Below are 25,136 nucleotides of genomic sequence, written 5' to 3'. Positions count from 1 at the left end.
TTGAACCTTTTGGTGCGTTTATGTAGGTTGTTCCTTACCCATAAAATGGAATCCCTTAGTCTGGAACTAGACTGGTTTACAAATTGTATATTAAGTGCATCCAAATTTGTGACCTCTCTTTTGATGTAAGTCCCCTTACTGTCAGACAGAAGAACAGGAGTGTATTTCTGCTGCAGACCTGTAGTGTTGACTTTGATTTGTCTCTGACTTCTTATATAGCTATCGGTCATGAGAACAGACTTGCTTGGCAAGGAGTAATAATTTTATATATAAAAGGGGGTTGGGGTATTACAGTTATTAGGCGGAATAAAAATAAACGAATAAAATAAAAAAGGCAGTAAAAATGGAGGTCACCTACGATGTCCTGTGTGCCTACATGATGGATCTATAGTCAGCAGAGAAGAAATAAGGCAGCAACCATTTGATTTTCGGGGGGGGGGGGGGGGGGGGGGGGGGGGGGGCTATGTTTTTTTTTGGAAAAAAAAGTTTGTTTCCAGTTTTTGGAGAAAAAAAATAATTTGTTTTTGATTCTGAGAAAAAAAATTTGTTTGTTTCACCCTCAGCTGCCACTATATGTAATGCTAAAATTAAAAGAGAAAAATTGTTTTCGACTTGTCGACTTGTCGCGAAAAAAAAATTTGTCCAGAAAAAAAAACCATAGCCCCCCCCCCCAGAAAATCAAATGGTTGCTGCCTAAATTGTACTTATAATTAACTTGATTTTAAATTTGCAACTGGGTATTACAGTATTAATAAAGAGTTGTTTTTATTTTCAATATATTAATGAATAATAAAATACAATTAAGCAATTTACATGTTCACCTTTATTTAATGGCGGGAAATTCAAGCTCGTTCTGCACGGGCAGAATTCTAATTTTAAGTTTTTATTTTAAATTATTATTTGGCTGAACTTTGTGTAATCTATTAAAATTCTTCTCCGTGAAAAAATCCAACCAGTCTTTTACTCTTTTCAACAACCTCGCTTGGGATCGTTTGGGATCCTTCACTGTATATCCGGAATTATGACGTTCCCGAAATTGTTTTCAATTTAGATAATCTGACAACAGAAAATTTTGCTTAGGCCGGTTAGCTAGGAAGAACATTATGGCACTTGCACGAGGTAAAGCAAACACCTTCAACTTTTCAATATACTTTGAACAAGAAACTGTTTAGAATATAACACATTTGCATCCCTGTACTTATCAGTTACATACAAGAAAATTAATAAGTTTTAAAATTGGACTTTGCACTTTTTGAACATACCTGGCTGATCATGATGTTGCAATATTTTAATACCTTTTATATTTTTAATGAAAACATATATATCCTACAAGAAAAGTATATACAGCATGTTCCATAAGCCTATAGTATGTCATCAAGGGGGTTGATACTTGATACTTGTATTGGTCAACTGTTTAGAATTTTCAAAGGATATAGAATTGCCAATTGGATCTTGCCACTTGTTCTACTGTTCAAAATAATATGAACTACTGAAATAGACTTATCACCTGGATTTTACATACATTAGCTTCTGGACAATTGCCACACTTGGAGCATTATCAGCTCACCCATCAGAACCACATGAGATCAATACCCTTGGGCATATCTGCTAACTTTTCCAAAATTTCTATTGCAATTTTAAGCTCCTTTTATATTGTCATACCAAGTGTTTTAATTGACTTCTATATTATTAGAATATAGGTTTTGAGGTCAATTTAGTTTATAATAAGCATTACTGAATTTTAAAATGCAGGTCAACTGGGATAGTTGGCAGGTTTGCCACTCCCCCTCCCTCCCCGTCCCTTGTTGTTGTGAGGTTCATGTTGCTCCAAGTTTTTGGTTTTCTGTGGTGTGTTTAGTATACTGTATATTGTTTATCTTTTGGTTGTTTTTCCTTTTTGCCTTTTGAAGTACAATAAAGATTTTTAAGTTTTAAAACAACCTAGATATTTGTAAAGTTTTTGGTTATCTCCCCTTATAGCAGGTGTGTGAATTAATCAAATGTATTTAATTCAAGTGTATTACAAAAAGAAAATGTAAAAAGAAATCTTTATACTAAGATAAAATGTTACAACTGTATCCATATCTTACTATTACAAATGATAGTGTTGATAAGTCTTGTTGATTCATTCAATACAGAAAACCATACAATTGTTTATAGCGATATGTGATAAGAGGACAGATTTACAATTTATATTGATTGATATTAACCTATATATATATATAAATAATTTTTCAGTTAGCTCTTCACTTTGAAGTGAAGTTTATAAGTACATTGTACCTCTGTATTGTGCCCTTCAAGTAGCCTTCACCATGTTCACCATCCTAAGTAATAGCTCCAATTGCAACTTTCTCTATACAAAGATTTGAGATGTGAGAAGCCATAATTATAAGTTGAGAAAAAAAAGATAATGCATAGGCTTTGTGTTATCATATTTGTTTTTTCAACTACAAACAAATGTAATATTAAAGTTTGAAGGTGCATTTGGTATCATTTGCCTTTCTTTTCAATTATTACATGTATAATGACTATATGTACAGATTCATATTATTTATACAAATGGTCTTGTCTATATAAGTGACTTAGTAAATAGTATAAACTTGTCTGTTTCAAATGTCGATGAGGCAGCAGAATAAACTGTAAGGTGTCATTGTGATTATTCTAAAGGTTCAATATTGTATGACTAAAGACAATACTGTAAGTTACAGGGTTGGCAAAGTATTGTCCAGCGTGGACTATTCATATTTGTGTGTATTTGCAAAATGATTTGTTGCTGAACCAATTTTTTCTCTAAATTTATATATACATTACATTGTAACTTAAAGATTAGAATTTAGAGTCTCAAACAAGTGAACTTATTAATATGGTATTAACTATGACGTATGATAACATCTATTTGTCATTTTTACATAACATTTATGTTTTAGAAGATGGTTTTGATAACTGTTCTTAGAGTAGTACAAGTACTATTCAAAGACACTGGTGTTTACTTTACCAATTGTGCATTCACATTTATTGCTGGAATTTTTTTATTAAGGAGCAAGTGCATTGAGAAAATGAGTGAGAAACATTTAAAACTAATTGCATTTATTATTAACTTTACAATAAATTTCAGCTGTAAAAGATGTGTTTATTGTATCTGCCAAGAGAACAGCCTTTGGTACATATGGCGGGAAGTTAACAGGAAAGACAGCCACCGATCTGATGGAAGTTGCTGCTAAGAGTGCATTAGCAGAAGGAAATGTTAATCCTGCAGCTGTTGGTGGTGTTGTTATAGGAAATGTGTTACATGTATGTTGACTTTTACAAATTTGTTGTTCGCTTTGTTATAACTTCACCCACAAATGTGAATGTGGTATATAGAAGTATTGGGACTTTGGTCTTCTTCCTAATGGTAGAAAAACCCTTGCTAAAGTAGGGCACTTCTTCTGCTGTGCTGGATGTATAAACTTGCAGTCCTGTCAAATCGAAATTGGGACAATGAATCATATTCTTTGTATATATAGAGAGTGTTATGTTCTTTGTGTGTAAAATTAATATTCTAATATGACGTGCTTCTTTCGCTTTGCGAATAAACCCATGCTCTAAATCCAATAAAATTTGTTTGCACATGCGTATATAGACTACTGCAGAATAATGAATTTTATCAAATTGGCATGCATTTGATATATTTCATTAACTATTAGATTCAAAAGTCAATTGTGAAGACTGATAATACAACAACTCTTTGAGGGGTCCAAAGATGGCCTGTTATGAGGCAAAATTTTGACCCCTATCCACCCTTCCTTCTTGTCATCCAACCTTGCATGATCAACTTATTGTATTAATTGACATTTTTTGTCAGTAGTTCTTTGCTCTGAATATATATTAGATTATTGCAACTGGATGTTAAGAAAGCAACAATCAATGAATCATTAAAAGTCATGGTAGATGTAATACACTACATTTTGATCATTTTATAGTAAACTTTAAATAGGATGGTATTGGCTGATAATAGATTTTACCAGGCCAATATTTCAGTTTGTACCAGGCCAATATTTCAGTTTGATTTTGTCACCAACAGCCACCAGAGAAGTTTTAATATAAATTGCCTGGTAATTGTTCATATAGGTGTTGCATAACATGTTTACACATGATCTCATCTGAACTTCAGACAGGATAAAAATAGAAGATGTGGTATGATTGCCAATGAGACAACTATCCACTAAAGACCAAAATGACACAGACAATAACAACTATAGGTCACCGTACGGCCTTCAACAATGAGCAAAGCCCATACCGCATAGTCAGGGTATGGATATTGATACTCATATATGATTATTTTATTTTTGAAATCTTAAAAGTACTATTTAAGCTATAATTTTACCTCTTTCTTTCTTTGTTCCAGTCTGCAGTAGATACCATTTACATTGCTCGTCATGTTGGATTGAGATGTGGTGTGCCTGTTGGTGTACCTGCCTTAACAGTCAACAGATTATGTGGATCAGGTTTCCAAGCAATAGTCAATGGAGCTCAGGTAAATATTTTTTTAAAGAATATATAAATATATTTAGAAATGCCTCTTTTGTTGACGTCACCTCTATATTGCTACTTAAAATTTGAGAAAAGTTTAGGATAAACTCATTTCCTTTTATAATAATAAATTTGTATTCGCTGGATATCCCTATTTTATGTAGTGCTTAAACACTTAACACACTGACATTTCTGATATTTCTCATATGTGCATGGTATACAATTGTTTTGGTAGTATTTATTTTGTCTGTCCAATCAACTGCTTATTAATTAGTACCTGGATTTCAATGAAATGTTTTGTTTCCCGCTGTTATCATAGTAAATCGTGGGCTTTGTCCTATATATATACAAATAGGGATAAGAAATGAATAAGAAAACTGTTTAAGGTTTAATTTATTTGAATTTGTTAAATGTTAAATGTTGAATTCAGTGTAAGTTATTGTCCTGTTACATATTTAGGGTTTATTTTTACAAGTTTTATATTTATCTCTTTACCTTATTAAAAGTTTCTACTATTTTAGGAAATCATGCTAGGAGATTGTAACATTGTATTAGTTGGAGGATCAGATAACATGAGCCAGTCCCCATTCGCTGTCAGGAATATCAGATTCGGTACAAAGCTTGGACAGGATCTTAAGGTAAACAAACTTAATTTAAAGGGAAGTAATTGATAAAAGGTTGAAAAACTTTCACCAGTTGAAATTACAGATACACTGTTAAAATTATGTGATATGGGCAATCATGTGGTATGATTGCATATGATACAATTATCTATCAAAAACCAAAGGATGTGGATATATATACAACTATAGGTTACTGTTCAGCCTTCAATAATGAGCAAAACCAATATCTTACACAACATGTATATATCCTATTAAAGACATGACAAAATTTAGAAATATTTAAAAAAAAAAAAGTGATAAAATTTGGAAAAGTAAAAAAAAAGAAAAAAGAAAATCAATGGCATGACTATTTTACCAACCTGGCAATAGTACTTACAATGTATACAAGTCCTGACTATTTTACCAACCTGGCAATAGTACTTACAATGTATACAAGTCCTGACTATTTTACCAACCTGGCAATAGTACTTACAATGTATACAAGTCCTGACTATTTTACCAACCTGGCAATAGTACTTACAATGTATACAAGTCCTGACTATTTTACCAACCTGGCAATAGTACTTACAATGTATACAAGTCCTGACTATTTTACCAACCTGGCAATAGTACTTACAATGTATACAAGTCCTGACTATTTTACCAACCTGGCAATAGTACTTACAATGTATACAAGTCCTGACTATTTTACCAACCTGGCAATAGTACTTACAATGTATACAAGTCCTGACTATTTTACCAACCTGGCAATAGTACTTACAATGTATACAAGTCCTGACTATTTTACCAACCTGGCAATAGTACTTACAATGTATACAAGTCCTGACTATTTTACCAACCTGGCAATAGTACTTACAATGTATACAAGTCCTGACTATTTTACCAACCTGGCAATAGTACTTACAATGTATACAAGTCCTGACTATTTTACCAACCTGGCAATAGTACTTACAATGTATACAAGTCCTGACTATGATTAATTGTAGAGTTGAAATTTGAAATATTTTAGAATCATAATGAATCACTGTAAACTGGAACCCTTGACACTGTTCACTTCTACAATATAATTACCTGACGGGGATCTGACGCAAATTGCAATCCATTACATCAATATGAAGTCTTGTTTACATCAATCTAATTAGAATTAAATCTCCTCACTCGCTCATTTTTATGTTTGGTCGCCACACAGCGTGAGGAGATTTAATCTTAATTCGATTGAGATTACATGATAAACAATGATCATGATGATTGATAGAATTGAAATAATACTTTACTGTTCTCAATTTATCTTATATTAGTTAGAAGACCTAATGTGGGCTGCTCTAACAGATTCACACACAGGCCTTCCTATGGCCATCACAGCAGAAAACTTAGCAGAACAATATAATATATCTAGAGAGGACTGTGATAAATATGCCCTCCAAACACAGCAAAGGTGGAAACAAGGTACATAACTCTGTAAGGTTGAAAAAGTACACCACCAATAGAATGGCTTCAAAATTAAGTCAAGATAGAAACAAGGTATATTACTCTTTAAGGTCAGAACAGTATACCACCACTAAAGTGGCTCCAAAATTCAGTCAAGGTGTTAACAAGGTACATAACTTTTTAATGTCAGAACATTATAGCACCACTAGAGTGGCTTCAAAAATTAGTCAATGTGGAAACAAGGTACATAACTCTTTAATAACGTCAGACAGAACATTATAGCACCACTAGAGAGGATTCAAAAATGAGTCAATGTGGAAACAAGGTACATAACTCTTTAAGATCAGAACAGTATACCACCACTAGAATGGCTTCCAAGCTCAGTCAAGGTGGGAGCAAGGTCAAAACTCTCAAGTTCAGTTAAATATTATAACATTAAATGTTTATTTCTTATTCAAATTATATTCTGCCAGTAAGGGAAATTGTAGAAATATCAAGCATACTGTAGGCAGGATGAATTTTTAATTTCACATACATATGTTTTTGCATTGATTAACAATTAATTGTTTTGCTTTCAATATAAGGTAATTTAACTGAAATATAAACATTATAAAACATGCTAAATTACTCAACAAAGACTCCATATGTATAGTGATGTTTGTGTATTTTATACTTCAGCACAAGACAGTGGTGTTTTTAAAACAGAAATTACACCAATGACTCTAAAGGGCAGAAAAGGTAGGTTGATATGTTTTTGTCTAACTGTAGTTTTGGAATCAAGAGAAATGTTAACTTAAAACAGCCTTTTAACAGTAGAGACTTGTAAAGTAGAAAGTTATATCTCCCCCAGCAAAAAATAGAACTTTTGATGTATAAGTCTTAAACTTTTTTACTTTATTTCTGGGTTTTTTAAGTGCACACACTACCAAAAAAAACGGACCAAAAATGTTTTCACTCTACTAAAGTAAGAAATATTTTCTGTAATTTCCTCTGTACCAATATAAAAAAGAAAACAATTAAAGAAGAAATTCTATACTCTATGAAAATATAGAAAGATGTGGTATTATTGCCAATGAGACAACTATCCATTTAAGTTAAAATGAAGAGGATGTAAGCAATAATAGGCAACCGTACAGCATTTAATAATGAGAAAAATATATAATGTATGGTCTGCTATAAAAGGCCCAGACATGAAAAATATCTAACAATTGAGAAAAATGTTTTCTTTCACTAATCGTATTTCTCTGATTTTAAATAATTGTTATTATACCAAGAATATACTGTTCAATTATTGGCCAAGAATTTAAGGCTATTTTCTCCTTACTTGAGGAAGGTTGTAGTATAAATTTAAAACAAATTGTGTCAAACTTTTATGAGTTAAAAGAAGCTTTTTTCAAGAACCATAACTGCTTGATGTATTTTAGGACCAGAGGTATTTGAGGTTGATGAACACCCCAGACCTCAGACTACAATGGAAACACTTGGAAAACTTCCTACTGTATTCAAGAAAAATGGCACCGTCACAGCAGGAAATGCTTCAGTGAGTACACATGAAATACATATTGTGGTTTCATTGAGGTTCAAATGTTGTATTAGCATACAGACTGAGGAAAGTTGGTAGATAACTCTTTATGAAATATACTAAATATGTTGGGAAGTTTCCTTTTAAATTTGTTTACCAGCTAAACATATACAAGTATTGGTATCTTATATAAATGTAAGATATTTAATTTTAATTTGGACATCCACTTAGGAAATGTTTCCCACAAAATTAACCTTTCTTTCAATAACTGACAACATAAGAACATGAAGACAGATGAATGTATGCGTCACACAAATAGATAATTATGTTGTAGTCAATTATTTTAACAAAATTTGTATCAAAATGAGTATGTTTTGTAGGGTGTGTGTGATGGAGCAGCAGCATTAGTATTGGCCAACGAACAAGCAATCAAAGACCACAATCTTAAACCCCTAGCCAGACTAGTATCTTATGGTATTGCAGGTAATATACATACAGACATCTTCAATTTAAAAGTGCACCAGTGTCCGTCAAATATCTAAATGGGCTGTAATCAACTAATTACAGTTCAAAAAACCTTCCCAGAATGTTGGGGGATTTGTTTGTGAAATATTTAAACGGATGTTCGCTACTCTGTTAAAAAATAACAAGCTTTTTAAAGACTATTATGAATTGATAGTATGTTAATAAAGAAACTCAAAAAGTAGAAAAAAATGGAGGGTCCGTGTGCTCATTTTCGAGATATAAGCCATTGAAAATTTGGCGGGAAATAATTCTCTTTAGATTTTTCATATATTTAACATTGGTACCTTATTTGTTTCAAAAACTATGAAAAAATAACAAGAATTTTATAAAATTTTGAAATATGGCTTTTTAAACTTTATGTAATAAAATTATGAAAAGAAAAGTAAGGGTTAGTGGGCAAATTTTTTTCATGACAATATATGGATAAAACCAGAGGATTCCGAAAATCTGGCAAAAAATCAAAAAATGGAGGAGCAAACATCCTTAACAATGAAAAATAACTTTAGAAAGAATATGAGATATTATTTGCCATTTATTAGATAAAATTATGTTGCATTCGCAACAAATTTGACAGACTTGCAGTTACTGTAATTTATGAGGTTGTATTTGAGATCTACAACTGTACATAACCTATTGAAATTAAGACTATTCACAGCTACAGTATATTTCTTCACATGTCAACCAATCAATAGCTTATGTATGATGATTTGTTATATAGCTTATCTATAGAAGAAAAAAAGAACTAAATTCAACATTAAACAAAACTATCAGATTTGTATGGCATTTAAATACTTATTTATATATGTTGCTAATGTCATAAATTCCATCAAAATGTTTGTTAAAAAATGACATTAGGAACCATTTTTTTTAATTTGTTTAATAAATGATTATTATTAGGGGAGTTCATTTTCTTTTTGCATATTTTGATTATTTACTTTTTTTTTCAATGAATTTGCCAAAAAAGCTAGTAGAAAAGAGTTAACAGAAAAATAAATGGAAGATGTCAACAGTTACTAATTACAATCTATACACATACATTAGATTTCTAAAGTAGCATAATTATTATGTCGATTTCCTTAAATAGTTTATCTGACTGGTTTGAACAAAAAATATTTGCTGATTCTACTGTAAGCAATTAATATAACAACAGACCAATGACTTCAATGTCTTGGCTGTGTCTGAGTGTCAATAAAGAATTGAATTGAATTGACTCCAACGAAATGTTACTCGATTGAATTACTCATCGTTGAGGTCAATCAGGGCTAACTATATAGCATGGACTATTTACATATACAAATGTTGTGAGTTCATGCTCTTCTTTATTAAAAATAGGGGTTGAAAAACAGGATGGGCAAAATACAGATCTTTTGAACTTTGAAAAATCCAAATCTGTGAACTTTGAAATTTTGTTAGGGCTATTCCATTAAAATGTTTGTTGGAGGGTAGGAAGGGACTTTCAAAATATCCTTACAACCAGGAACAATTTTTTTTAGATAATTTTGCATAATGGTAATAGATGCATACTTACACAAAGTAAATGAGTTAAAAATTATCTTTGTTTTAGGTTGTGATCCCAAGATAATGGGTATAGGACCAGCACCTGCATCAAGGGCAGCCCTTAAAGCTATTGGTAAAGAAGTTAAAGATATGGATATAGTTGATGTAAGTCTGTCTCTTGCAAGCTTTGTAACAATATTCACAGCCAATTTTTGAGTTCAAGACAGGATTAGAGTTGATTAATTATGATAGTACATGTATTTTCTTTTAACATTTATGGATCTATATAAAAGAAAGTTCTTAGATCGTTATGAAAATTATTTTTTTTAGCTAGTTCACATGGACATTATAATATTTTTAGTACTGTTAATTGAGTAACTTCTAATAAACTTTACAAATATATTTTGGCAGAATTTTTAAAACCAATAAACTAGAATCACTTATTTCAAAGAAATCATGCTTTTATTCTCTCTTCTTCTTCAGAAATGGTCATCATCAGGGGAAAAATTTTCATACCATTACACCAAGACTAAAATAATCCAATCAAATGCAAATGTCCACTTTATTTTACTATGTCAACATAGAACATGTTTGAAAAACATAACATACAAAAATTGCATAGCAAAATGTATTGTTAATACTGTACTTCTTATTTTTACAGGTTAATGAAGCCTTTGCACCACAATTTCTAGCTGTTGCTAAAGAATTAGGTCTGAATAATGACATTACCAACATGGCAGGAGGAGCCATAGCATTAGGTCATCCACTGGCTGCATCAGGTGCTAGAATTACGGGTCATTTAGTCCATGAATTACAGTAAGTTTGTTTTAAATCTTGGGTAGTGTCTAAATTTGCCAACATAAAACTAGGTCTTTAACTCTATTAAATATCTGCTTGACTAGCTGTGGTAAACTAGATTTACAACACTTAAACCCAAGTTAATCATGTTAATGTAGGGCAAGAGTAAAAACAAAACAATTATCTTCATAAAAGTGTGCCACGATGCAGTTCAATAGATAAAGATTTTCTGATTTCTCTGGAGGCTAGTCTTCTACCACTTGAAATTAAAACCCAGCAGGGGTTGCATTTAGATTTATCTATAATTGTTTAAAAAGTCAGTATAAAATCAGAGATTAAGACTTATATAAACACTTTAACTCATTTATTTTTCTTTTGAAATTAGGCATTAGAAACTATAAAACTTGATAATTGTCAATGGTATTCTTAAACTTAGTGTAAAGTCACTACAACTTTTAGAAGTCACTTCTATGTCTAAACCTTAATAAAATTAAGCCAAACTTTCTTCTGCTTGGTATATATTATCACTCCAGATGGGACGGTGCTTATAGAATGCAATGTACAAATGTAATAGGTTAAACAACCAATATTTTTTTCTCAGGTATTCTATAATGAACTTTTGACAAAATCAATATCATATACCTGTTTATTTTTCAGTCGACAGAACAAGAACATAGCCTTGGGTTCAGCATGTATAGGTGGAGGACAGGGAATGACAGTTATCGTAGAGAAGTGTTAACCAATCAAAAACTCTCATATCTTCATGTGATAAAATATCTATTTATAGTAACTGATGTTATATTCATTCAAATTATGTGATGGACCAATGTTATCATTTAATGACAAGAAAAGTGAATCTATTTTATTCATATGTATTAAATACATGACATTTTTAACATCAGTGACTTAACACATTCACTGATGCATGGTTCTTGTGCCAAACAAACATATCTACATTAAACCTTTCACATTGAGAATTCATGTACGCAAGGTGGAAATATGACCACTTGAATAAAACAGCATTTCATGTGATCACTTATTATTAATTTAATTCTTTTGCCACTTTTATCAAAATAGTTGGCTGTTTTGGTGCAGAGAAGAATATACTATGATTTGTAAATATGCAAATAAATAGTTATATCCAGTTGTTATATTTCATGTTATTTTTGTTTTTTAAGATCAGATGTTTCATAAATTCAAAACAAGTGTGATCAAAGGAAACAGAAGTTAAAAAAAGGTTCCATACTTTGTTGTATTTATTCAAAATTAAGTTATAAATTGAGCAGATATTCAATTTGATTACTGTATCATACCCATAGTAAATGTATAGGTCAATATGCTGTCTTCAGGAATAGATATGTGTATTTGTAATTTAGAAACCTATTAATTTTCCAATATTGTTTGCATGTTGGCTAAGCTTAATAAGAAGTTTTATAGTTATTGATGGAATGTGTGTTCCTTCCATTAATACTGAGGAGTCATTATTTTTCATTGGATGCCTACTTCCGTCAATCTTGAGGGTAAAGCTGTCACCGTGAACCAAGAAATTAAATGTTCCATCAAAATCATATTTTCTAAAGGGTTTAATGCAGACCATGGAAAACCCATGGAATCTAATATCAATGAAAATACAAATTTTTCACAATTAACGACAATTGGTACCCATTTAAATAAATGAATTAGCAATATTTAATGTTTAAAGTTGTGATGGCTATATTGTCTGTATTAGTGCTTGAAGGCTCAAAACATAGAAGGTTGAATGGATAGTCCTATGAATGTGTAGACCCTCTACCCGAGGAGATGTGTAAAGGAATACAAAATATCTTGCATTAAAGGGAGATAATCATACTTCAATTTTTCAATGTGGTTACAGTCTGATGGCTACACTGCAACATTTCGCAATGTTCTCTCATACGCTAAATTCTTCCTAAACAACTAGACAGATATTGATGAAACTTTACACTACTTTAGAACAAAACATAGGTCTATCACTTTGAAAAGATTTTTGACTGGAAAATTTAATATGATCATACTTTTCAAATTTGTTTCATGCTGTTTAATCCCTCTATCAGTCATAATGGTTTATTTTCATGACAAATCATGAAATGGGTTTATTGGGCAAGAATTCTACATTTACAAGGAAATTCACAAACTATTACAAGTAGAATAGGTGAAGTTTTCATAGTCAGCTTTGCTCTTTTATCAGTAGTTTTGTTTATGACGACATAGAAATAGATGTTGTCTTATCTTCCAGGAGAAAATATTTCATGCATATTTACAAGTGAACAAGAACATGAGTTTTGAGGCTGAGTCAATGAAATAAAGACTTCCCCAGAACCAATCTTGATCTATTCCTCCTGTTTCGAGTACAGCTGATATTTTAAAAAGACACAAAACAGTTATTGCCTTTATCCTGCAAATAACTTTGTACATATTTTAGCTCAACTGGCCCAAAGGGCCAAGTGAGCTATTCTCATCACTTGGCGTCCGTCGTCGTCGTCCTAAACTTTTAACATTTTGAACTTCTTGTAGAGAACCTCGGAATTGAATGAAACCAAACATGGCATGAATGTTCCTTATGAGGTGCTGACCAAGTGTTGTTACTTTGTGGCCGATCCATCATCCAAGATGACCGCCAGCGGGGGGACTAAGTTTAACATAGGACCCTATGGAAAATGCATACAAATGACTTCTTTTAGAAAACCACTGATTGGAATGTACCAAACATGGTATGAATGTTCCTGATGAGGTGTTGACCAAGTGTTGTTACTTTGTAGCCAATCCATAATCCAAGATGGCCGCCAGCAGGGGACTTAGTTTAACATAAGACACAATGGGAAATGTATACAAATGTCTTCTTTTAGAGAACCACTGAATGGAATGAAACTAAACATAGCATAAATGTTCCTTATGAGATGCTCACCAAGTTTTGTTGCTTTGTCGCCGATCCAACATCCAAGATGGCCGCCAGCAGGGGACTTAGTTTAACATAGGACCCTATTAGAAATGCATACAAATGACTTCTTTTAGAGAACCACTGAATGGAATGAAACCAAACATAGTATGAATGTTCCTTATGAGGTGGTGACCAAGTGTTGTTACTTTGTAGCCGATCCATCATCCAAGATGGCAGCTAGCGGGGGACTTAGTTTAACATAGGACCCTATGGGAAATGCATACAAATGACTTCTTTTAGAGAACCACTGGTTGGAAGGAAACCAAACATAGCATGAATGCTCCTCATGAGGTGCTGCCCAAGTGCTGTTACTTTGTAGCCAACCATCATTCAAGATGGCCACCACCGGGGACTTGGTTTAACATAGGACCCTACTGGAAATACATACAAATGTCTTCTTTTAGAGAACCACTGAATGGAATGAAACCAAACTTGGCATGAATGTTCCTAATGAGATGCTCACCAAGTGTTGTTACTTTGTCGCCAATCTAAAGTCTAAGATGGCCGCCAGTTGGAGGACTTAGTTTAACATAGGACCCTATGGGAATTACAAATTTCTTCTTTTAGAGAACCACTGAATGGAAAGAAACCAAACATAGGACCCTATGGGAAGTGCATACAAAAGTCTTCTTCTGGAGAACCACTGAATTGAATGAAACCAAACATAGCATGAATGCTCCTTTCCTAATCAGGTGCTGGCCAAGTGTTGTTAATTTGTAGCCAAATTTTATTTTTTTATATATGATTTCAAAAACCTAAGTAGAGTCAGGTGAGCGATAAAGGCTCTTGAGAGCCTCTAGTGTAACATCCCAAGCATTGAATTGGTTTTTGAATGAAATCAACAAAGCTTAAATGAGTACCCTTAATTGAACAGTGATGTAAACTGTAATCTGACAGATCCGTTTGCTCACAACAGAAGCAGGATATTAGGAGACTAAAGATGTCTAGTATATGTATATCGCTTTGTTTTATCTATACACCTGTATAAGTATAGAAACTTTGATTGGAGGATAAATATACATAAAATCAAACAACTACAAATCAAAACAGACTTGTTGTAAAAAGCTAAAACTCTCTGTATAAAAATATTTATTATGAAAAAAAATGGTTTGATACAAATGATTAATTATAATACATATATAATTTACATTTATTACACTTTGGAATGCTAGAAGTATGTATTGCCTTCCAGTCACCTTAACTGAATGAAATAAACCATTCACTCATGGAATGAAAAAAGCTAAATGTTTCCTGTTTAAATTTATTAAAAAAAATGTTTTTTACTATATATTTTACTAATGTGTTCTATCCATTCAGTGTCTCCTTTTTCAAATATTTGTGGTCTCAACAAATGGGAGATAATATTTCTATTTATTTTAGTTTATTTTCAAAATAACTACTTAATTCAATTACCAAAACCAAAAACTTTCCTTGATACAAGATGAAAGGGAATACATATAGATTTGAAAACATAATACCCCCTCAGTACCATCTGCTATCTTAGGCATACAAAATGAAAATGACCAAACATTGCATAGTTAATTATATCAAGCATAAAACTATTCGGAATTTTTTACCAATCTTTTAAAACTTTTACCCAAAATAATTAATAAAATTTCTTGAAATCAATAACTTTCAAATATATATGCAGTCATGGGAACCGTCAGTTGAGTATATACAATGAAATAATACATTTTATGATTGCTGATACAATACTAGAAAATTCAATCTATATTCAATTCAAAATATCTACAAATTTACAATAATGATGTGTAATTTTTTAAATTGTGCAAAATATTTAAAATGCATAAAGTTTGAACTTTGTCACAGAATTTCAAAAAAAAATTGAATTGAAGAAAATATGGCACAATAACTAGAAAAGATCGAAATGTTAAAAATTAGAATAAAACATTTACATTTATTGTTTTTTCACTGGTTGTTTAATTTAGTTTCTACTTTTAAAGATCAAATTAAATTATGATATACAAAACATTTTAATTGATCAGAAAATGCCAGAACTACATTACAGAATAAATAAAAGGTGAATCTATGAACGCTGAATAAACATCCAGGTTACATTTTACATCGTGAACTAAAATTATAATAGTACTTTTTAATATATTTGGTTTTATTTTTTGCAGTTTGATTTATAAGCACTTTTAATCTTATTTAATTATCCTGATATAGTTACAAGTATGTATAAAGACAAAATTCAATAGTTTACAGCAGTCGTTTAAAGATAAATGTTAGTGCTATGCACAAGATCGTCATTGGTAAGGCTTTCTGTGTTATTTTATTTGCTGAGTTGCATCCATTCCAATCATTACAGAAACAATATTTTATCTTGGGGTTCGTCAGAGATCCTGGATTCCAAAAGTCGTTGTTTCTTGCTGGTAAACAGTAACCATGACGACGCAGGTTTGGCATCCTCAGTCTGTGTCTTGTTGATTTCATCAGTACATTTTCACATTCTCTTGTAATGTAGGTTTCACCTAAAAAAATATGTTATTTATTAGCTAATCCTTTAAAGTACTAAAGTGTCAAGTGTATACCGTAGTATTCACACCTTCTTATACCTTAACTGTTCCAGTACTCAACATACTTCATCATTAAGTTTTATCTAAAAATATTTTATTCAGAATAAAAAAATAAAGATGTGGTATGATTGCCAATGAGATAATTCTTCACGAGACCAAAATTTCACAGAAATTAACCATACAGGCTTCAACAATGAGCAAAGCCCATACCACATAGTCAGCTATAAAAGGCCAATAAATGACAAATGTACAACAATTTAAACTGGAAAAACTTAAACAGCCTAATTAATTCACAGAATAATGAATGGAAAAAAAAAGAAGAAACACAGTAACAAAACGACAACCACTAAAGTAACAGGTTCTTTAATGGGGACAGACATAGTTGTATACAAATTGTGGTGCATTTTGTGCAATAATAGTATCAGAGGAATTAAATGTTATTTAGATCAACTATTACCTGTGACGTGTCTACCTTTTTGTTTTAAAAACAATCGATATCGTGCTGAGACCTTCATTGGCAAATGTGCCTTGAGAACACTTTCAATTTCTAGCTAAAGGTCTGAACAGTATTTCACCGTATTTTAAATGTTTCATTAGTATCATACATTTTAACTGAAAAGTTCTCCAGTTTTTTTATTTCCCTACTTTCTAAATACTCCGAGTGTTTCAAATCTATCAATGTTATCCACAGTATACATTTGTACACCTCTTCTTTATCCTTGTTTACCACATTAACCAAAGTCATAAGTAAATTAAAGTGGAAACGATTATGAAATACTTACTACCAACTTGCTCTGTGATTTTAACACAGAATTGTGAATCACCACAGTCTTTCCATGGGAACATCCACCAAACTAAATCATCTCCACAGCCACCCATAGCACTGAAACAACGGTGGCACATAATAGCTGAGCCTTAAATAACAATTTAAAAATAAATTAACAAATGCATCCATGGAGACTAGAGTTATACAAATAAGTGTGTGTTGCTGTTTTAGATATAGTCATGAAGAAGAAAATATGATAACGGTATAAATAAAATTGAGAATGGAAATGGGGAATGTGTCAAAAGACAACAACCTGACCAAAGAGCAGATAACAGCCGAAGGCCACCAATGGGTCTTCAATGCAGTGAGAAAACCCAGCACCAGGAGAAGTGCTTCAATGTATTAGAATTTATACAGGAATTCTTCTTTATTGATTTATTTTGAGCAATGTATATATGAGGAAGGCCTAATATTTTGTTACAATAAACTTCCAATACATTGTACATGTATGTCAGAAAACACTTTTTGGTAGAAAGTGAAACCCTTAACACAAGTATTTTTCATTATAGCCTGCATGCTGTAAATAGTTTAATTAGTAAATTCTATATGTGTTCCTCCTTTCAGACATTAATTTCTCTGGAAACTTTTGTTACAAACATTACCATATAATATCTGTTCCTAGTGAAAAACCAATCTTCATTTAACGAAGAACAAATACTCTTATATTTCTTCTATTTTGAACTTGACGTATCATAAAGGAACTTATATTGCATCACAGTCAGTGTCACCTTTGAAAAACAGGTTTACTTAAACATTACAGCTGTTACCCGAAAGGAAGCAAGTCAAAGGTTTGGTTGATTTGCTTGCTTTGATTGTAATATAATAAAATAAGTAGGCAGAGTTAAACCTGCATGCATACATGTATATAGGTAAATTTGATTATTTGATAACCTCCGCTCAATCTTTTCAAGTATAATATACACAAGTTAAATTGCACTTTTTTATAATGTTTTCAGATGTCAATCTGAATAACAATGCTTGGGCAAACATTAATACAAACAAAGCAAGAAAGCAAGCAACCCAAACCTTTAACTTGCTAGCATATTGATAACAGCTGTAATTAAATCATAATTGTAATTTGAATGGTTTTCTATTAAAATAACAAAAACTTAGCTTGACAAACATATAATTCTCCTTATCAATAACTGAAAAAATGTAATTATTCAAAATTGCTAAATCTACATGTAGATATGCAGTACATAACATATATACAACAATTATCTGAAGAACAACAAAAAACCAGAAAATTTCCTTGATTTTTGTAGTTACTTAATTAAAATCAAGACTTACCATGCTTATATACAAATCATTTTTGAAACCAACACAATTTGCTTAATAGTGAAGATATTACAACCGATAAAAAACAGTATCTAGCAAATGTCTTTTAAAACTTTCAAAATATTAAAACTTTTAGTGAATTAGAAATGTTTTCAATGGTCTGCGTTTTGCGCTAAAAACGGTAAATAATTTAATATTCGACTGGATATTCATCTAAAAATGACATTGATGTAGAAAGGCAAAGGATACAGAACTTTTATTCCTGAGAATTTCAGACTGAATTATTAGACTTTCGATCTTATAAAACAAAATACCGGAAGACACAATTGTCAAGTGTTTATTGGGTTTTTGTCGCGAGTGGTTTGTCCTTTTTCGTCAAAGGACCAAGTTATATAATAGACTTGTTATAAACTTATAGGCTTGTTCATTTACCTTCATAGCAAAGGCTCAGTATAATGGTTATTAACAATAAAATATTTGTCTTCATTTTGTCAATATTGTCCTACATAGCGGAAGTGTCTTCAAATGATTCACCTTTGTTAGTTACCTGCGCAGGTGCAAATTTAAAGGGAGATAATTTATACAGGTATTTTTTTTAAATCAAATTAGTGTCAACGCAATGAAAGATTTGCCCTAACCTGATAACTCAAACAAGAGAAAAATAATTAAAACATTGTATTTATTATTCTTATTCAGATTTATAGTGGTTATTTGAGGACTTGTCATCCTGTGTAACCTTAAAAAAAAGGGTGGCTTTAAAAACAAAATTGGGAACGTTTAGTGTTTTCAGCAAATTGGCTATACTTTTAAAAATTAAAATTAAAGCCAATTTGCCGAAAACAATACATCACTCTCATGATATCATATATACAGATTTTAGAAGGTTTCTAACACTTGATTTATATGTCATTTCTTTTTCTAAAAAAAAATATTCTATTCTATTCTATTCTATTCTATTCTATTCTATTCTATTGACTCATCAGTTTTTGCTCAAAACCATATTTCAATATTAGTTCCATTTAAGTCAATACCTTAATCTTCTATTTGTTTAGACACAATAAATATTAAAGAACGACAATATCAGAGAATCAGTGGCGGACCAAGGGGGGGGGGGGGGGGGGGGGGGGGGGGGGGGGGGGTGGGGGGAGGGGGTCCGAGAAAAAGATGTTTAATAGTTTATTTTTTTTACACATTTTTAGAAAAGATTCTAATTCAACATAAAGTCAGGGGAACCTCTGAAGTATGTTTAATCCAAGGGTTCGATATGAAAATTGACAATCCTGGTAGATAGATAGTTTATTCTCATAAAACCATGCAGGTACAAAGGTTACAGAGAAGTTAAAAAAAATAATATACATAAAAAAAAATGCATTTAATATGCATAAAATTCAATTTAGAGTGGCGCCTGAGTCGAGCAAACCTGTCACGTGCGGGATTCGAACTCGCAGGCTAGTGAAACAGTAGCTCGACTTCTAAGACCACTAAGCCACCGAACCCCATGGCCGAGCCCCATCCCCGGACTATTATTGGAACCCGGTGCACTATCAGTACAGTTCCGATTGCGCCGGAATGCCTATGTTACATTACCGAAAGCAGCGCGGGCCCAGAGCCCACAGGCACTCGTCTCAGAAAAAAAATGCTATATACCTTTATGTGTTTTATAAAGGTATACATGGTATATTTTCTATTTCAGTCTGATATTTGATATTTTGCTTTAGTATGCTTACACCTTTTTTTTTTAACTGTAATGATTCACCCTAGAATGAAGCACCAGAATGAGGTCAAAGTTATTCGCTGTTGGAAATGAGTGCTATAGTAAGTTCAAGCCTTTTTCCTTGTAACCTTAGTTTTGTCAGCTATAGAGGAGCGGGGTAGGAGGGGGTCCTGATCCCGAAATCCCGGGCTTAAAAACACGAAATCCCGAGGTCCCGATTTTAAAAAATCTAAATCCCGAAGTCCCGAAATTAGAAAAATGAATTCCCAGATCCCGAAATCACGAGCTAAAAACACCCGATCCCGGAGTCCCGATAAAGGTCCTATCCCCCTCTATAGACTCATCAAGTATAGTTTGCGTCAGAAAATATTTAATTATTTCAAATCCGGGTGTCGTATTGAAATATCCAGACGCGTAGCTACGTTTACGTCATTGAAACGCCCTGGCGAAAAAAATGAGATTTTTTTTTCTCGATCGAATGGTACCGTATTAGATATTCGTTCATTTTTTGTCAGTCAAAGTCTGAATCTACTGGGATTTCCTCTTACTTTCCTTTCAGCTGAGATTCGATATGTGCTTTGAATTTTAGCTGAGCCTACATTTATGACACGAAAACAAGAAAAAGCTATATATATATATAGAGAGAGAGACCCTAGATTTCATCGGAGGCGTCAACATTTAGGTTAAATATGTGGTAAAAGATTTTTCTTATATCAATTATTTTGTCAAACCTTCATGAAATTTTACGAAAGTTGGACAGAAGCTTGTTATTCGAGTCAAAAGAGTATCTAGACCTTATGATGAATTTACATTTTTGATTTCCCCGTATTTTACTGATAATAGGAATTTCTGTTTGCAGTTAACAAGTAGATAGTCTGTGGTTGAAGTTTGCTACACTTCAATTACTTTGTCAACCCTCCATCGAATTTTATGAAACTTTGGCAGAAGCTTTTTTGTGATTCATGTCTGAAGTAAAATTTTGAAAATATAGTTTTTTTCATTTTTCAATTGACATACGGACTTATCATTAGCAGTTAACAGACGCTCTGTGATTATTATTTTTACATGATAATTTTGAAAACCTTCAGATATTGTCATGACACTTGGGTAGAAGTTAATAGTCCAGATCAAGAAAAAAAATCTAAAGCAAATGTTTGATTATTTAAAATCCTGTAATGGACTGATAAAAGGAATCAATTTTCGAGGGAAGAGGTAATCTAGCGAGAACCATGGAACCGTTTACGAATTTTCATAATGCACCTAAACATCTATGCAAATTAATCAATTCATATCCATTAACGACTTTTGCACAAAAAGGGGTTTTAGTCGAGTAATTGCTATATATAACCCCACGGTTCCTTTTAAACATATTTTAAAGTAACTGGTTTGGATTTTTTTTTTAACACCATTGACCATTAGATTTCAAATCAACACAATGCATACATTAAACATAAAAGATATATATAAAAAAAAAAGTAATCTATAAGGTATGTTCAACTTACTATTGATTAGTTTTTAATGACACCTTCCCCTCGAACCCACTATTAGAAGATGTTATAACCTTGGTCCGATTGGAGCTCCCAAACCCCTCGCCGAGGTTGGGGCGTACACTTAAAAATAGCCTAGCTACGCCACTGATATCGATATCAGGTGCGCGTTCGTGAAAGGCAATTTTGCCGGCTAGTTCGTTAAATGTATTAGGCGAGCGCCAATTCAAGGATTCGGAGGTTTTTAATGCACCTACCTAACACACGGCTATATGATATATCATTTGAAAGGTCTTTTATCGTACATTCAGAATTGCCTGGTCGTCAAATTGGGAAATGGTCACATTTTTCTAAAACCGGCAAAAAAGGAAAAAAAATAAAAGTCATAATTTGACGATATTGTTCGAAAAATGCAGTTTAAATAAAAACAAATTCATCTGCAATATTATTTGAAATATATCATTTGATAAACTATAGTCTATATAGTTTTTGTTTCTGAAATTTTTTTTCTACAAAAAAGTGTTTAAAATGAAAAAATCTCGTATTTTTGTGAAAATCATAGTTTTTACGGGTCTTGACGCAAAACGCTCGGTATTATTTAATTTTGCATCGAAAACACACAAATTCTATTGGTTTTATATTAATAACATATATAATTGTTTTATAAGTTCTAATGTTTTGCCTAGCATGTTTTTTATACCGACAAAACATTGATAAAACTATATGAAAACATACCGTAAAACTGCTTCAAAGCGCATATTTACCATGTTTACAGCACAGTTAAAAATATATGTTATTTTGGTCTCCTGTTAGTTCGACAGTTATAAATACATTATGATTTAATTGTCTTAAGCTTGCCAGCCACGTCAGGGTCGAAGATCACTAGCAAGGTTGTTTTTTCTTTTTTGTTAGTTTTTTTTAGTTTTTTTTTTTTTTTTTTTAATTTTAATTTGTAACTACCACTATCATCGCATACGGAACTTAAGTATACAACCAATTATTTATTTGATCTTCGAGGTCGAGGTCCTCTTTAGAAAATATATTTTGGCAGGTATCACTACCCTGACATGGGCAAAGCTCAGTGCAAGACATCTGCTGCTCTCGGCAAATACATGACTTGCTACATATATATTTTCCCTTGAAAGAACATATTAAATCTTGCAGGAAATCGGACGTCATCATGCCTAAAAAGTAGACTGGATCCGGGCCATGTGAACTCTTTTTCCATCCGTATTCATAAGGAGACAAAGGATTTGGATGATCGAGATGTGAGGACATCCAAATTTTCGTTTGAAGACATGATCGCAAAACATGTTCTTTGAATGCAGGTTCGCTTGGTGGCAAACGCAACAAACTTGTGTCTTTGCATGTTGCAAGTTTAACACGTAACTTGTTTAAGTCAACATGTGATGAAGCGAATTTGTCTTTTGGGTCATACAAGCTTGAAATAAGCTCTCTGGCTGCTGACAACAATGTTGAAAAATCGATCTTGTCAAAGTTTTAAAGGTTTGTAAACTTACTCGGAGATTTTCTTATCAATTTGAAGACGGTCTTTTTGCCAAACCCAAATATAGCGGAAGTGGTATCACAACCAGTTAAAGCATGAACTGCAGGGAGAATATAAGCTAGTAAAGGTGAAAGAGATTTACTTAACTCATGTATTGGTATGTACCTTCTACAGTCCCTAAGAGAATTAGTTGACCCCGTCAAAAACCACATTTGTTCAGTCGATACAAGAACCTTGAAATAATGAACACAGAGCACAAGAACATCTGTATCGGAACACTTGACTATGATTCGTCCCCTTATGTTCAACTGTTGAAAGATTTTATCAGAGTGTATAACATGAAGCAAGATTCTTGTGTCTGCTTCTTCGTGCGAACAGAAAAGGTCTGGGAAATCAATTACATGCTCAGAGAGTTGTCGCACTATTTCTGGATTGGAAAATGCACCGGCAAGAACTAAACATTTATTTTCACCCTGGAATATATCAGACAAATTGCTGCTCAGATAATCACCAAGGAAAGTAATCAATGCTTGCTTGTTTTTGTTGCTTGATAGAAATTTTTTCCAGTCTGGAACAGTTCGGCCTTCAGCGATATAATAAACTTTTTGCGTAGATGTTGTTGCCGATCGCCTATGACGCTCTGCTGATTTTATAGAATGTTCAGTGTCATAGCGATCGAAGACATCAACAACCTTGTCTGTGAATCGGAAGCATGATTGTAACTGCATAGTATAAGATTTGGCCAAGTCTCCAAATGTGGACATTCTTTTCACATCAAATGACTGAACTAAGCTCATGCCATCTCTTATTAGTACGGTAGCACTGTGGTCGAATGGAGGAATGTTAGGTACTGATTCTTCTAAATTTTCCAATTCATGGGCAAGATCAGACTTATTTGTCTTTCTCATAGTTCCATCGTCATGAAATAATGCAGTGGGAATGGGACAAATTGGATAGGACAAAACAGTTTCCACAAATACGTCATCTCTACATTTAGTAAGATATAGTGCACGTCTAAACACAAGCTCGGGATTCAAATGACCTTTTACAACTTGCCCAGATTTGCATTTAAGTTGTACTTTGGGATTCATATCTTCAAAGGTCTTCAGTCCTGATCTTTTGATAGGATGGTAAAAGCTACCTGCCTTATCTGTCGATAGAGATGAATCAACAAACATCTTCATTTTAGTTCTTCCAGTTTCAACTGATTTTAACAGTGAATCTTCAATGTCGTGACTTGCATGGAGACCAGTTGAAATGTTAATAAGCTGACGGGGGTGATTATCAACGTCAAATGGATTTGTCATATTTTCTGTTATATAAACAATTAGATCTTGTACATGTTTTTCATCCCTTTTCATTGCAGCTGGTTTTGCTTCATCGTGACATTGGTCATCAACCTGGGAAAGACTCGAACGTGCTCTCATTGCCGATGTTATCTGACTAAGCACATGCCTTGTAAGATTCCATCTTATCAATGAAGCCTTCTTTCTTGTTAAACCTACAATACCACCGTCTCCTTTTGAATCTTTTATCACTGTTTTTTCTGTTGCCATGTCGCTCCAAACGCCATTGAACGATCCAACTTTTTGACGAACAGAGAAGAAACCCATCGAAAAAAGACCTTCTGCCTCAGTTGGTAGGTTTAGCATATCTAAAAGGTAGACAGGAGTCCATCTGGAATAATTGTTTTTGTTGGCTACAAAGAAGTAAGGAAGCATTGAGAAAACAGAATGCAAATGAAAAGACCAAAGGCCATTTCTTTCAGTTCGGATATTTATCAGCATAATTTCTAAAGCTTGTAGTAGCATATCACAAAAACGAAATGTAGGAGAAACCTGACCACCCCATTCTCGAAACTCGTTCATTTTTGACCCAAGGTCGTCATTCAGAGCTTTTTTTTTTTAACCATGTCAAATGTACGGC

General features: G+C 32.6%; 2 protein-coding genes across 2 annotated transcripts; one reads left to right on the top strand and one right to left on the bottom strand.

Moving 5' to 3' along the window:
• Nucleotides 1-983: 983 nt before the first annotated feature.
• Nucleotides 984-12,052, top strand: LOC139481561 (3-ketoacyl-CoA thiolase, mitochondrial-like). Its single transcript, XM_071264979.1, has 11 exons — nucleotides 984-1,119; nucleotides 3,116-3,291; nucleotides 4,388-4,516; nucleotides 5,034-5,150; nucleotides 6,434-6,581; nucleotides 7,242-7,301; nucleotides 7,988-8,103; nucleotides 8,466-8,568; nucleotides 10,175-10,272; nucleotides 10,769-10,923; nucleotides 11,563-12,052. Exons 1-11 carry the CDS (start codon nucleotides 1,104-1,106, stop codon nucleotides 11,642-11,644), a joined length of 1,200 nt encoding a protein of 399 aa, XP_071121080.1. The 5' UTR covers nucleotides 984-1,103; the 3' UTR covers nucleotides 11,645-12,052.
• A 2,885-nt stretch (nucleotides 12,053-14,937) lies between these two features.
• On the bottom strand, nucleotides 14,938-19,073 carry LOC139481560 (UPAR/Ly6 domain-containing protein crim-like). Its single transcript, XM_071264978.1, has 3 exons — nucleotides 18,935-19,073; nucleotides 17,181-17,312; nucleotides 14,938-16,353 (listed from the first exon to the last, which is right to left on the bottom strand). Exons 1-3 carry the CDS (start codon nucleotides 18,987-18,989, stop codon nucleotides 16,082-16,084), a joined length of 459 nt encoding a protein of 152 aa, XP_071121079.1. The 5' UTR covers nucleotides 18,990-19,073; the 3' UTR covers nucleotides 14,938-16,081.
• Nucleotides 19,074-25,136: the final 6,063 nt, after the last annotated feature.

The sequence above is a fragment of the Mytilus edulis genome, chromosome 7 (genome assembly GCF_963676685.1).
Source record: "Mytilus edulis chromosome 7, xbMytEdul2.2, whole genome shotgun sequence".
NCBI lineage: Eukaryota > Metazoa > Mollusca > Bivalvia > Mytilida > Mytilidae > Mytilus > Mytilus edulis.
The sequence above is the reverse complement of the archived record's forward strand: the minus strand, read 5'-3'. Positions and strand labels throughout refer to the sequence as shown.